This window comes from Scyliorhinus canicula, chromosome 10, assembly GCF_902713615.1.
Source record: "Scyliorhinus canicula chromosome 10, sScyCan1.1, whole genome shotgun sequence".
Lineage (NCBI taxonomy): Eukaryota > Metazoa > Chordata > Chondrichthyes > Carcharhiniformes > Scyliorhinidae > Scyliorhinus > Scyliorhinus canicula.
Window position 1 is genome coordinate 107,366,027 of NC_052155.1, and position 14,664 is coordinate 107,380,690.

General features: G+C 44.0%; 1 protein-coding gene across 6 annotated transcripts in view; it reads left to right on the plus strand.

Moving 5' to 3' along the window:
* Positions 1–14,368, plus strand: part of sgk3 (serum/glucocorticoid regulated kinase family member 3) — a 189,854-nt gene extending 175,486 nt beyond the window's left edge. For all 6 annotated transcript variants that reach the window (XM_038809514.1, XM_038809512.1, XM_038809513.1 and 3 more), the window contains 4 exons: positions 1,369–1,464; positions 2,000–2,155; positions 13,067–13,156; positions 13,286–14,368. In XM_038809514.1, coding sequence (XP_038665442.1) covers positions 1,369–1,464; positions 2,000–2,155; positions 13,067–13,156; positions 13,286–13,456 — 513 coding nt within the window. In that variant the 3' untranslated portion in view covers positions 13,457–14,368. The remainder of the gene's footprint in view (positions 1–1,368; positions 1,465–1,999; positions 2,156–13,066; positions 13,157–13,285) is intronic.
* Positions 14,369–14,664: the final 296 nt, after the last annotated feature.

Sequence of the window (14,664 nt, forward strand, 5' to 3'; positions counted from 1 at the left end):
TATAGTCTGTCTCTCCTAATCCATTGTGCACCTTATTTTTCCTTTCTAATGTTACACTGTGGTTCCCATCTTCCTGCCAGGTTTGTTTAAATAGCATGAGCAAACCATTTGTCCCAGTCCTGTTGGGGTGCAATACACCCAACCTGTACAGTTCCCACTTCCTCAAATAGTCCGAATTCCCCAAGAATCTGTTGCCCTCCCTCCTCCATATATCCAGGCAAGCATTAATTTGTTCTATCCTCCGATACTCACTAGCGCGTGGCACTGGGAGTAATCAGAAGGTTACAACTTTGAGGTTCAGCTTGCTAGTCTCCTTCCTACCTTCCTAAACTATGCCTCTGGTTGTTCATCCTTCCTTCAGAGTACTCAGTAGCTGCTCAATGTCATCCTTGATTCTATGTACCATGCAGAATTAATCTCTGTAGCCACAGAAATGCCTGTTTTTTCCCTTGACCTGTTGCTTTTGCTTTCCTATTCTTCAAGCAGCTGTGCAGCTAAGCCAGTCATGGTGACATGGAAATAGTCTGACTGCACTCTGAGAAACTATCACTCATCAGTGCTCAGAACAGAATACTGTTGGGAGAGCACAATGCACTCCAATAACTCTTAGACTACCTGCTTGGTGGTTCTTATCTATCTGACAGTCACCCATCCCCTCAATGGCTGCACTTTCTTAACTGCAGGGTGAGCACATCTAGAACCAAGGTATCCATTAAATTCTCAGCCTCATGGAGGAATGGCACACCAGCTACTTGCCTTCAGCCCATTCCCTGGTCCTGTGTCACTTTATTTTACGGGGGATAAGCTTAAATGTTTTTACTTATACCTTATTGATATACCTCTGATTTTAATTTATTGAAAATTCTGAATCCTTTACTGTTACTCTCCTTTTAAACTTGTATCTTCCTGTATTTGATTAATTAATTGAACATTGGTTGTAATCAATGAATTATCAAATTGGGTTTAAATTTTATGCCAAGTAATTTATCTAATCTTTCTTTATAGTTGATTAATTTACATTAAATTAAAAGTTCTCCAGGATACTTGTCCCACATGACTCGTGTTGTAATGTAACATTGCGATTGCAATGTAACTTGGGGTTAGGTGGGGTTACGGGGATAGGGTGGAGGTGTGGGCTTAGGTGGGGTGCTCTTTCCAAGAGTGGTGCAGACTCGATGGACCGAATGGCCTCCTTCTGCACTGTAAATTCTATGATTATTCTATATGGGCATGAACTGTACCCATTCTAAAAAATGAAATCTTGAACCAGAGAAAACAATTGATTAGTGCAAACAAACGCATGATGAGGGTGTCTTTTTAATTAAAGGTTGTAGCATTCTAATAAATTTTTATTTCTCTGTATTTCAGTACCTTGCACCAGAAGTGCTCAAAAAACAACCTTATGATAATACAGTTGACTGGTGGTGTCTTGGCTCTGTTCTATTTGAAATGCTGTATGGCCTGGTATGTAATCTAGCTTTTGTTTTGGGTTTATTGAGCATCTATCATATTTTGTGAATTAAGTATTCTACATTGATTTAAATGAAGTCTGTTTTCAGGCTGCACTGCATATTGGGTGCAATAGTGTAGTCCATAGCAAACTGTAGGTTTAAAACTCAAATCCTGCTGTGGACATTTATGGAATTGGCTAGCACAAACAAAAATGACTCTAAATCAGACAGATTATTATTAAAAACCCAACCGATTCATTACTTTTTGTAAGGGAACTTGTCACTCTTACCTGACCTGTTGTGACTCTAGTTCGCATATCATACCTGATATTTTACTGATGTTTTCCAATAGGTACTACATGTCCAAAGTGTCTTAATCGTGAAAGAACATAATTTGCTTGCCTTTATGCCTAGGATATTCTGTGTTGAGTCCAGAGAACTTACGACTATCTGAGAGAGGGAAAAATATTTTTAATCAATGGATTACAACAAATTGATCAAAAATAAAATGAAGTAATTCAGCAAAATCAATATGTTTTTATTTTCAGCCTCCTTTCTACAGTCGTGATACTGCTGAGATGTATGAATACATCCTTCACAAGCCATTGCAGCTGAGACCTGGAGCAAGTAATGAAGCCTGTTCTATCCTGGAAGGGCTACTTGAAAAAGAAAGGCAGAGAAGATTAGGAGCAAAAGAAGATTTTGTAAGAAGTTGTCGTAAAACCTTGAAATCCTGCACCATTTGCAAGCGTTTAGAGTCATTAGCAAGGTTCTTTGACAGCTCATAAAATCTTGTGCCTCATAGCAGCATTTTGTTTTGTGGTCTGTATTCCGATCTGATGGGTTTGCTATGTATCACTCTTGGCTGAGTAAGCAATCTCACCTCTTAAATCAGAATGTCATAGTGGTAATGTCACTGGACCAGTAATTTAAAAGCCCAAGCTTTAGCTCTGGTGGAATTTATTAAAAAGGTTCTGCACGAGAACTGATTTGGGCTGCATTGGAGTGCTTAAAATTGGAGTTTGGTGAGTGAGGGGGTTTAGTGAAGAGAAAAGGCGGTGTCCTTTCATTTTCTACCTATTTTTCAGCCTCCCGTAGCTGGATCTATCTTTGCTAAAGGGAAGAACTGATTGGTGAGTAACTGGTAATTGTAAAAGCTCAGCCGAGTAGAATGTGCATCCTGCTGTATGTGGGAAGTCATGGGCACACCTGTGTCCTAGATGAACACATTTTCAGAAGTGCCAACGGCTGCAAAAACTTGAGCTTCAGGTTTTTCGGAATTTGAGTGGCGGCTGGAGCCACTATTATGCAAACCGCAAGGCAGAGAGCTAAGTGGATGGCACATTTAGGGTATGGTCACACCGTAGGTTAACAGAATGAATGCTGAGATGGAATGGGTGACTGCCAAGCAGTCCAAGAGATCAAGACAAGTAGTGCAGGAGTCTCCTGAGTATTGTTTTATAAAGGGTTTCCACTTTGGATACAGGTGAGGGCAATGGTTCCTTAGGGGAGTGCAGCCAGAACTAAACCTGTGGCACCATGGGTGGCTCAGCTGCACAGGAATGGAGGAGCAATAGTAAAAGATTCTATTGTGAGGGGATCAGAAAGGTGTTTCTATGGCAGTAAATGTGACTCCAGGATGGTCAAGTATGTCACAGTGTGGCTGCAGGAAATTTTTTGGGGGAGGGTGAATAACCAGAGGTTGTGGACCATATTTGTATCAATTACATAGGTAGGAAGACAAATTATGCCCTAAAAGCAGATTTTAGGGAGTTAGGAAGGAAATTGAAAAGCAGGACCTCAGGAACAGTGATCTCAGGATTAATCCCAGTGCCATGTGCTAGTGAGCCTCGGAATAGGAGGATTGAGCGATTGAACATGTGGCTGGAGAATTGATGTAGGAGGAAAGGCATCTTATTTGAGGCATTAGGACTGGTTCTGGGACAGGTGGGACCTGTACAACCTGGGCAGATTGCACCTTAACAAGATGAGGACTAATATTCTTGCAGGGAGATTTGCTCGTGCTATGGAGTAGGCTTTAAACCAGCTTGTCAGTGGGGTATAAATTGAGGGGTGGCCTAGACAATAGTAAGTTAATAGGTGAAATTGAAGTAAGGGAAAAGTTAATAGATGGAGTTGGTCAGGTTTATACTGCATGTATGTGAATTCAGGGAGTAGATTATGGTGAGTTATAGGTGCAGATTGCCATGTGGAATTATGATGTTATGGTGTATTATGAGACCTTGCTCAAGTGTTGGTTATTAAGTATCGCTGGATACAAGTGTGTTCAGAAAAGATAGGAAAGGAAGTAAAAGGAGGAGGGGTGGCAGTATTGGTTCGGAAGTGCACTGCAGTGCTAGAGAAAGAGTATGTCCCAGAGGATTCAAGGACAGAATCATTTTGGCTCAGTGTAGCCTGTAGATCACCAACTAGTGGGAAGGATGTAGAGGAACAAATCTGAAAAGAAATTACAAAGAGGTGCAAACATTGTACAGTAGTTATAATGAGGGACTTAAATTGTCCTTTTACACTATCTCTATTCCAGTCTATATTGGGGTAGAAAGTGGCAAGTGTTCCTAGATTGCGTTCAGGAGAATTTTCTATAGCAGCATGTGTTCAGTCCAACAAGTAAGGAGGCACTGTTGGAAAATGAGGTAGGCCAGATAGATCAAGTGTCAGTGGGGAAACATTTAGGAGACAGTGATCATTGTATCAGAAGGTTTAGGATGACGGTAGAAAAGGATAATGGGCAATCCAGAGTAAGAGTAATTCATTGGGGGAGAGCTGATTTCAATGGGGCAAAACAGAGCTGGGCCCAATATCCTGGAACCAAAGAAAAAGCAAATTACTGCGGATGCTAGAATTTGAAATAAAAGCAGAAAATACTGGACAATCTCAGCAAGTCTGACAGCATCTGTGGAGAGAGAAGGGAGCTAACGTTTCAAATCTGGCTTTAACCTGTAAATCGGACACCAAAGTAACAAAAATAAATTCCCACCCTCATCCTACACAAACAAAAGGAAACGCCCTCAGCCAGAAAAATAGCAAGTAATAGACACACGAAGCGGAGCAGAGCATGATGGACCTAATCGGATCGCGAACGCTGGCCCACCCACCGACAGAGCAGTGGATGGAACTTCTCTCAATAGAACTCCAAAAACACAGGGACCCCTTTAAGGAGAACCTCATGTCGGCCATAGAAATTGCTGTGGCCCTCTTCAAAAAACACTGGAAAGAATGGGGACTGGAGACCAAGGAGGCAACGATGTGGCACCTGGAGAAAGCGGCCATCTAGCAGAGCGATCGGACAGCCACGCTCGAGGCCGAGGTGGCAAGGTTGGTAACAACCCGGAGAGCACTCCAGGGGAAGCTGGAAGATCAAGAGTACAGGTCCTGCCTCCAGAACCTAAGAATTGTCAAGCTGCTTGAGAGCATAGAGGGCAGAAACCCGACGGAGAACATCATGCAGATGGTCAGAAAGTTAGTCAGAGTGGAATGCTTCGCAGAGGTAAACCGGCCCATGGGTTTCTCCCGCAGAGGCCCAAAGCAGGAGAACCACTGAGGGTTATCATAGCAAAACTCCATAAATTCCAGGACAAAGAGCGGGTGCTGAACTGAACAAGGTCATACAGATGGGAGGGACTTGCAATCTGCATCTACCAAGAAACTGGGGCCGACCTGGCCAAGTGCCAGGTCAAGACAACTTTATTCAAAAGTAAGGTGGTTTGGAATGTTGAGTCTGGCGAGACGATGGGGTGGGGGGGGTGCGGTGTGAGGGGAAGAGCAGAAGTGCACCGACACGGGAATAGAACAAAATTGGCAGAGGGAGTTGCTCCCAGGGGGACAACCCTACCACCCACTGGCGTGTATGCTAGTGCATGAAAGTAAGATGAAGTGGGCGGAAGCCACGGTGCAGCTCCCAAAAAGAACAGAGCGCCTGGCAGAAGTGGGGGGGGTGCCGAATACGGGGGGAATGAAGGGTTAAGGGGGGAGGCAACAGGGAGAAAGAAGGAACAGCAAGGGTAGAGGGGCTCCAGGGGGTGCGTATTGATGAGACCATCAATTCACGCAACACGTGGTTAGAAGTGAACAGTGGTTTTAATCGTCTTACAACAGAGCCTGCCTGTAACACTATGAACTCCAGATGAACTGGCAGGCAGGCTCTCAGCATCAACCTTTATACTTCCGGTTAGGGGGGAGTAGCCGTGGGTGGAGCCAAGGGTGGAGCCCAGTACAAACTCCCGTACACTACCAGTGCATCTCCCCCTAGTGGCAGAGCAGCGCAACTGCTCGTGTGCCGAGCTTACAGCGACATAGTACAACATGTGTAATAGTGTGAATTACGCTACTGTGATTCACCACACGTATCAAGAATGTTGGTTGCAAGCAGGTCGCACATGGGGACAGCTGGAACAAAGAACAAATAGGTGTCCATCTTGTATGGATCTCAAATGGCATACACGTGTGATAAGTACGATTGACTCCGCAGGATTGGGTAGCCGGGGGGGGGGGGGGGGGGGGGGGGTGCAGAACCACCATCATGCCCCCCCCCCTCCATATTAGAATAGTCACCCGGAATATCAAAGGCCCGATGAGGGTACGAAAAAGCTGGGTAGGACAGACCTTTCGAGCGTGCTGCGATACAAGGGCGCTGAATATAATGGTCAGCAGCATCCTGGAAAGGGCACCAGTGGTGCTTGTAAATATATACACCCCTAACTGGGATGACCCAGACTTCCATTTACAAAAACTGATGGTGAAGATCCCGACCTATACTCCCACCAACTCATTATTGGGGAGGCTTCAACTGCGTACAGGACCCCGACAAGTCCAGCCACTAATCAGGGAAACAATCGGCGATGGCAAAGGTACAAAAACCTTTACTGAGCGGATAGGGGCGTTGGGGCGGACCCATGGAGGTTCAACCAGCGCAGAGAGGTGTTCTTTTCTCCCAAGTTCCCAAAGTATATTCCCATTTTGATTTCTGTTTTCTTCCAGGGGTGGTAAGGGGGGAATACTCCGCAATAGCAATCTCTGACTACACACCACACTAGGTGGATGTGAGGGTGTAGACGGGCCGTGCCCAGCATCCCCCCCCCCCCATGGAGGCTGGACACAACCCTCCTCGCCGACCAGGCGTTCTGCAAAAGAATATCACAAGCCATCGGCAGGTACCGATCCTGCAACCAGAACAGGGAGGTCTCACCCTCCACGTTCTGGGAGGCACTAAAGGCGGTGTTAAGGGGGGAAATAATAGCATATAAAGCGCTCTGGGAAAGGAAGGAGAGGACAGCTAGGCAACGACTGATCGCCTCCATGTTGGAGGTGGATCAGTGACACTCCACTGTATCTGACTGTGGAAATACTGGCAGAGAGGAAAAAGCTATACACACATGACTGTGTGGCAAGATTTAACTCCAACTCAATCTATAAGTTTGCGGATGATACGACTGTGGTGGGCCGTATCTCAAACAACGACGAATCAGACGACAGGAGGGATATAAATCACTTAGTTGCATGGTGTACCGAAAACAATCTCTCTAAATGTTGGAAAGACCAAGGAACTGATTATCAACTTCAGGAAGCGTAGCACGACACACACTCCCGTCTGCATCAATGGCTCCGAAGTGGAGATGGTCGATAGCTTTAAGTTCCTAGGGGTCACCATCACCAACTGTCTGTCCTGATCCACTCACATTGATGCTACAGTCAAGAAAGCCCAACAACGTCTCTACTTCCTACGGAAGCTAAAGAAATTTGGTATCGACTCAAACTTCTACAGATGTGCGATAGAGAGCATCCTATCCGGTTACATCACAGCCTAGTATGGTAACTTCTCGGTCCAAGATCGCAAGAAACTGCAGTGTGGTGAACTCAGCCCAATGCATCACACAAGCTTGCCACACCCCCATTGATTCTGTATACACCTTCCGCTGCCTCGGGAAGGCCGACAGCATTATCAGAGATCCCTCCCACCCAGGCATTGCCGTCTTCCAGACCCTACCATCAGGTAGAAGGTACAGAAGTCTGAAAACTCGCATATCCAGACATAGGAACAGCTTCTTCCCCACAGCTACAAGACTCCTCAACGACTCTCCCTCGGACTGATCTGTTCCCTGTAAGAAAACTATTCACGACGTCCTATGCTTCTCTTGCTCATGTATTTGCTTTGTTTGGCCCCTTGTTCTGCACTGTAACCAATCACTGTTTGTCGATATACCATTTTTCGATGTTCTCTGTTGATTATTCTTTTGTCTACTATGTACGTACTCTGTACATTCCCTCGGCTGCAGGAAAATACTTTTCACTATATTTCAGTACGTGACAATAAATCAAATCAAAATCAAATCAGCTACAATTAGAATTTGATCTGCTCTCCACTGGGAAAGCAGTGCACCAACTCTGCCAGACATGGGGGACCCTTTATAAACGTGGAGACAAGGCCAGCTGCCTGCTGGTTCACTAGTTGAGAAAACAGGCAGCCACGAGGAAGATGGCACAGGTGAAGGACAGGGAAAGTAAGCTAGTCACAGCGGAAGATAAGATCAATGAAGCTTTGCAACCTTTTACCTGGAGCTGTATACCTCCCAGCCCCTGGAGGGGGACTCGAAGATGAGGTGGTTTCTCGATGGGCATGCCAGCTGTGGGGGAGGAAAACAGGCAGGGACTGGAAGCACCACTAGAACTGGGGGAAGTCACGGAGAGCATCGACTCCATGCAGTCGGTTAAAGCACTGGGTCCAGACGGACATCCGTTGAACTTCTATAAAAGAAATTGCGGCAGAACTGGCCGGGCACCTGCGGGAGATGTTCCATGACTCGCTATCAAGAGGGAACAGGCCGCTCATGCTGGCACAGACCTCTGTATCACTGATCCCTAAAAAAGACAAAGACCAGATAAAGTGCGGGTCATACAGACCCATCTCACTCCTAAACACTGTGCCAAAGTCCTGGCAAAGGGCCTGGCGAGACGACTGGAGAGATGCATGCCGGAGGTGGTTGCGGAGGATCAGATGGGCTTTGTCAAGGGCTGTGGACTAATGGCAAACATCAGACGCCTGCTGAACGTGATTATGACCCCACCCGAGGAGGATACTAGAAATGATCAGCTCCATAGACGCAGAGAAGGCCTTCAACAGAGTCGAAAAGAGGTGTCTCATGGAGGTACTGAAACGTTTGGGGTTTGTGCCAGTTATCTCATTGGTGAAACTATTGTACAGCGCTCTCATGGCGAGCATATGGACAAACACAACCAGCTCTGAATGCTTCCGGCTGCACAGAGGCACATGGCAGGAGTAATGGAACTCCTCAGGCAGTTCAGAGCCTTTTCAGGTTACAAAATCACCCTGAGCAAGAGTAAAACCTTCCCAGAAAGAATACGGTGGTGGATCAAAGAGTCGGGAGTGGATTGGGTAAATACGGAGGAAAACTCCTGCACTGGGGACATCCCTCCAAGCACTGGCCGCGTCCCTACTCCCATTTCCCCCAGCCAAGTACGCAAGAATCCCAGTGGTAGTGGCTATGCTAAGGACATGGTATCAACTCAGACACCACTTCAATCTGATTGCAATGGCCCCCATGTGCATGAACCATAGATTTACCCCTGTGACAGTAGGTGCCTCCTTTAAAAGGTGGAGACAGGACGAAGGAATACTGACGGTAGGTGATCTAAATGTAGATGGTAGAGTAGCGACCCTGGGGAACTAATGGACAAGCTCCAGCTCCTGAAAGGGAACAAGCTCCGGTATATGTAAATAAAGGACTTCCTCTGCAAGGAAACCGCTACATTCCCCCAGCTCCCTGGACACTCCTTACTGGACAGACTCCTAGCCCCGGGGGAACTAGGGGACAATAACTGCACTGACATACGACTGCTAGAGGAGGTATGGCCACAACTGGATGTGACAAGAAAAAGGAGGAAGAGTTAGGCAGGAGTTAGGGGAAGGACTCTGGATCGCAGCATTGCATAGGGCTAACTCCATCTCCTCATGCACAGGGCTGGTAGTACCCAGGGCGCACTTGACCAGAACATGCATGAGCGGGTTCTTCCCAGAGGTGGAGGACAAATATGAACAGTATCGGGGAGGCCTGGGCCAACCACACCCACATGTTCTAGTCCTGTCCCAGACTTGTCGGGTACCAGACTGCCTTTTTTGAGGCCATGCCCAAGGTTGTGAGGGTGGAGCAATGCCCACTAGTGGCAGTCTTCGGGGTATCCGAACAGCCAGAGGTCTTTACGGGGAGAGGGGCCGATACCCTAGATTTTGCCTCCCTGATCGCCCGCCAGAGACTACTGCTCAGCTGGAGATCAGTACTGCTATCCAAGGCCGCAGACTGGCTACCCAACATCAGAATTCCTTAAATTGGAAAAAAAATGAAATTTCACCATTCGAGATTAAGAGGAAGGCTTCCGCAACACATGTAGGCAATTCACCCGCTTGTTTAAAGATCTGTTTGTGACCAGCAACCAATAGGGAAGGGGGGGGTGGTGGTGATGGGATGGAAAGGGGGCTGGGGGAGGTGAGGGACGGGGGTGGGAGGACTGGGGGAGGTGAGGGAGGCCTGAAACGGATAATGAAAGGCCGTTACGGGGGGGCGAATAGGAAACGGGGAAGGGAGAAACACCAACTATAATGGGTTAAGCAGGGTAAAGGAGCCAGAGGGGATCAATGGTAAGGAAGCACATGGGAGCAATCGCGACAATAACAGCAAGGTACACCCATGTGGCACCAAACTCGCCCCTGGTATGTTTTGACCCCAGGAAGCAACATGTATATAATTAATACAGTACGGTTGTGGCACCCAATCACTGGGGGCCCAAAGTTAGGGCCCTCATATCTGTAATATGTTACCTTTGTATACCTACCTGTTCATTTCTCTTTCATGTTCCCATTTTGTAGATTTCTCTTTATTTTTGTATGATGTTCCTTGCATCATGCAAATCAATAAAAATATATATATTTTAAATAATAAAAGGGTTGAGCTGAGGAAATATGGAGAAACTGTTTCCATCCGTAAAAGGATCGATTAATGAGAGAGCACAGATTTAAAGTGATTTGTAAAGAAGCAAATGTATTGAGAGAAAGAACTTTTTCATTTGAGTGGTGAGAGTATGGATTACACTGCCTGAAAGTGTGGTGGAGGCAGGTCCAATCGAGGCATTCACAAGGACATTGTTTCTGTGTAGGGTTACAGAGAAGATGCAGGAGAATGGCACTAATTGTTTCTGTGTAGGGCTACAGGTAAAAGGCAGGAAAATAGCACTGAGCCATGATGTTCATTTGGAGAGCTGGTGCAAACACAATGGGCTCTCTTCTGCACTATAACAATTCTGTGTGGTCCCACTCCACAAACTTGACCTACTCCATTGCAGCTACTCCATTGCAGCACTGAGGGACTGTTCCATTATCAGCTGCCGTCTTTCAGTTGAGGAGGCTCCATAAATATCCCAATCCTCAAAAGATTGGAGTCCTTTACGCATCAGTGCAAAATACAAGTCTGAAGAAGCATTTGCAACCATCATCAGCAAGATGTGCCAAGTGGATGTTCCATCTCTACCTCCCGTTAAGGTCCCCAACATCACAGATGCCAGTTTTCAGCCATGTTTTAGGCCCATGTCACACATCAGTAATGGACACTGGAACTTTAAAACAACAGCAGGAGTATATTGGATCTGTTGCCCATTATACGCATCACCTGATTTTCTTCCAATTGACCCTGATTTACCCATTTTTATTCTCCCATCAGGTTAAAATTTCTGCCTATAGTTTTGAGATCCATCTGTCACACAATCCATTTGCAAAGTGCCCATCAAGAAAACAATTCTGATATTCTAAACTTTCCAAGAAATTACTGAAGAAAATACTTTCATATAGTCATCTTCACTTTCTTTCACCACCCTCTTTATTAATGAACTTCTACCACATTATCTGCATCATTAGAAATAATGACATGGGTAATCTATTCGATGGTCATTATTTATATACTAACGCTATACCACATGAATATGGTATTTACATGGAGATTCTAAAGACAAAATAATTATCTGACCAGTAGTTTATTGCCTGCTTTTTGGTGCTAATTTTCAAAACTGTTTTTGCGATACCTAATCTAAATTTATTCACAAAATGAAACTTGAGATTTGATATACAGGTGTGAAAATTAAGGGTTATTCTTTAACCATGGTCTTTTTCTATAGCTGGTCTTACATTTCAAATAGGGTCCTATGAACAGCAACCAGTCCATTTTTTAAAAAGTGGTGGTATTCAAAAGGGATATTGGCCAGGATGTTGGCAGGGCTCCCTACTCTTTAAGTACTTCTTAGAATCACAGAATGGTACAGTACATAAGGAGGCCATTTGGCCTGTCATGTGCTGCATCTCTGAAGGAGCAACTCCCCAAGTGTCACTTCCACACCTTCCTGTAGCCCTGCACATTCTTCCTTTTCAGATAATATTTCTTCTTGAATGCCTCTATTCAACTTGCTGCCACTACACTCAAAAGCCATTGGTTTCTAGATCCTTCCACTCCGTGAAAAAGTTTTTTTGTCATGTCACCATTTCTTTTGCCAATTATCTTAAATTTGTTCCTTCTTGTTCTCACTCTTTCTACCAGTGGGAACAATTTTTCCCTATCTGTCCACATCCCTCATGGTTTTGAATACCTCTATCAAATCTCCACTCCGCCTTCTCTTCAAGGAAATCAGTCCTAACTTCTCCAATCTGTCGACCCAACTAAGTTGCTTCCATCTTGGATTTAAAAATCTTTGATTCAATCCTTCTCACTTCCTTGTATCTGCCGGTATTCCTAAAGTCTGTGAAACTGGGCTGAAATGAATTTAAAAGAATGATTGTTGCAATCAAGGCAGGTAGCCTCATTATATTTAAATGACTTACTGATAATCTTTATTGTCACAAGTAGGCTTACATTAACACTGCAATGAGGTTACTGTGAAAAGCCCCTAGTTGCCACATTCCGACACCTGTTAGGGTACACAATGGAGAATTCAGAATGTCCAATTTACCTAATAGCACGTCTTTCGGGACTTGTGAGAGGAAACCGGAGCACCCGGAGGAAACCCACGCAGACACTGGGAGAACATGCAGACTCCACACAGACAGTAACGGGGATCCCTGATGCTCATCCCATCTCCATTAAGCTGTGGAGTTTGTTGATTTAAATTTAATTGTTTCCGTTTTTTTGCAGTTTAACTGCTGACATGACCCCCACCCACCCATTTTTGTAAGTTTGAGCCCAGGTTCTCTGACAATGCAGCGTGCCCGTTATAGTGTACTGAATATTAACCTCGATTGTGTACTCGGTTCCTAAAACTATGACTGATCCTACAGCATTCTGACCAACAACCTTTTGAACATCTTCATTAAATATGATTAAACTCAGCTGTTATACTCCCTACGGTAAAATAATTTGGAGGCGCTTTGACCCAGTTTTTTGCCAAATGCTTCACTATCTGGACTCACATCTTAAAGATAGTCAGTTGAGCCAGTTACCAGATTTCTATTATTCTGTGTATTTAGTACTAATATGCCTTTTTATATAAATGTTTTAAAGAATTTTTGCTGTACATTGATTTGCTGTCGGGTTGTATTATTGCAGGCTGAAATCAAAAGCCATCCTTTTTTTGATGTTATCAACTGGGAAGATCTAGATCGGAAGGAAATTCCCCCACCATTTAATCCCAATGTGGTATGTTTCTGTTTTTTCAGCAATTCAAAAAAAAACTGTAAATAATATTTAATATCCGCATACATAAACTGTATGCGATGTGTGTATGTGACGGTAGAAAGATTATTATTAATATTATTTGTGTTTCAGGCTGGACCCGAAGACCTACAAAATTTTGATCCAGAATTCACAGAAGAACACGTGCCTCAATCCATTTGTCGATCTCCCGACCGTTCAACAGTTAATGCTAGCGTTTTAGAAGCTGATGATGCATTTATTGGCTTTTCTTATGCCCCACCAACTGAAGATTCATTCTTATAAAGGACAATTTCACTGATTCTATAGGGAAAAAAGCTAATGAGCAGAAAATGAAAGCACTGTTCATTCAGCTTCAAGGCATCAGCATCTGGGCTTTTGAATGTGTACAACTATCTGAATTCACACAGCAATTGGGTGAAGGCCAGTGAATTAATGGAGCTTACACCCTAAAAGTATTTTAAAGAAATTGTACATTCCTTGTGAAACTTACAACTGATCCAAATATTTAATTGCTTCACTCTTTCCAAGTCTGAAGATTCCAAAGTGATGAATTTTTAAGGATAGTCTGCCTGTTTAAGATTTTTTTCTGCTGAAATTTTGGTGACATGCTCTATGTATGCAATTTAAATATTGTGAACACAGCTTACCAATGTTGGATAATTAAGTTTGGACAAGTATGTTGTGTGATATTTCTTTAAGAATTAATAATGTATTGTGTTCCAAAAATAGTGTTGATATCCCATGTCATAGCATGGCTAATTGATAATATTTTACACATTTTGACCTCCCTGCCATCTTATTTGATGGAGCATGTCAAAATCATCTATTGGTTTTGGTTATAACTTCACTCCTTTACTAGAAAGTCCAATTAAATTGTCACTGTATATAAAACTGCATATATGATGTAGACATTACTTGAATAATGGAGGGAGAATTGTGGCCACTCAGGTGAGAGATATGAAGATTTGAGTTATTTAATATGTACTGGCCATCAATTATTAATCAGCCTGTTTTGTTTGAAATTTTTACTGAAAATGTACAAATTAGCAAACAATAGTTGAATTAGAGGAAACTGTAGTTTTATAATTGCATAGTGTATTTAACGCCATGCTGTTTCTGGAGATGGATATATATTGATAACAGGAAAACTTCTAAATGGCACATTTCAGAAAAATATATATATATTCTATCAACTTGCATTGTTAATGACTTTTTTTTAAACTTGCTTGAATGTTCTGTTTCAAAAAGTAAGCAAGGATTTAAGAATAACTAATGAAAACGTTAGTTCAAAACCTAAAACCCTCAGAAAGTTAACAGACAGGACCTCTAGGGTTGTAATCTCGGGATTACTCCGTGTCATGTGCCAGTGAGGCGAGAAATAGGACGATAGAGCAGCTAAACACGTGGCTAAACAGCTGGTGTAGGGGGGAGGGTTTCTGTTATCTGGATCACTGGGAACTCTTCCGGGGCAGGTGTGACCTGTATAAGAA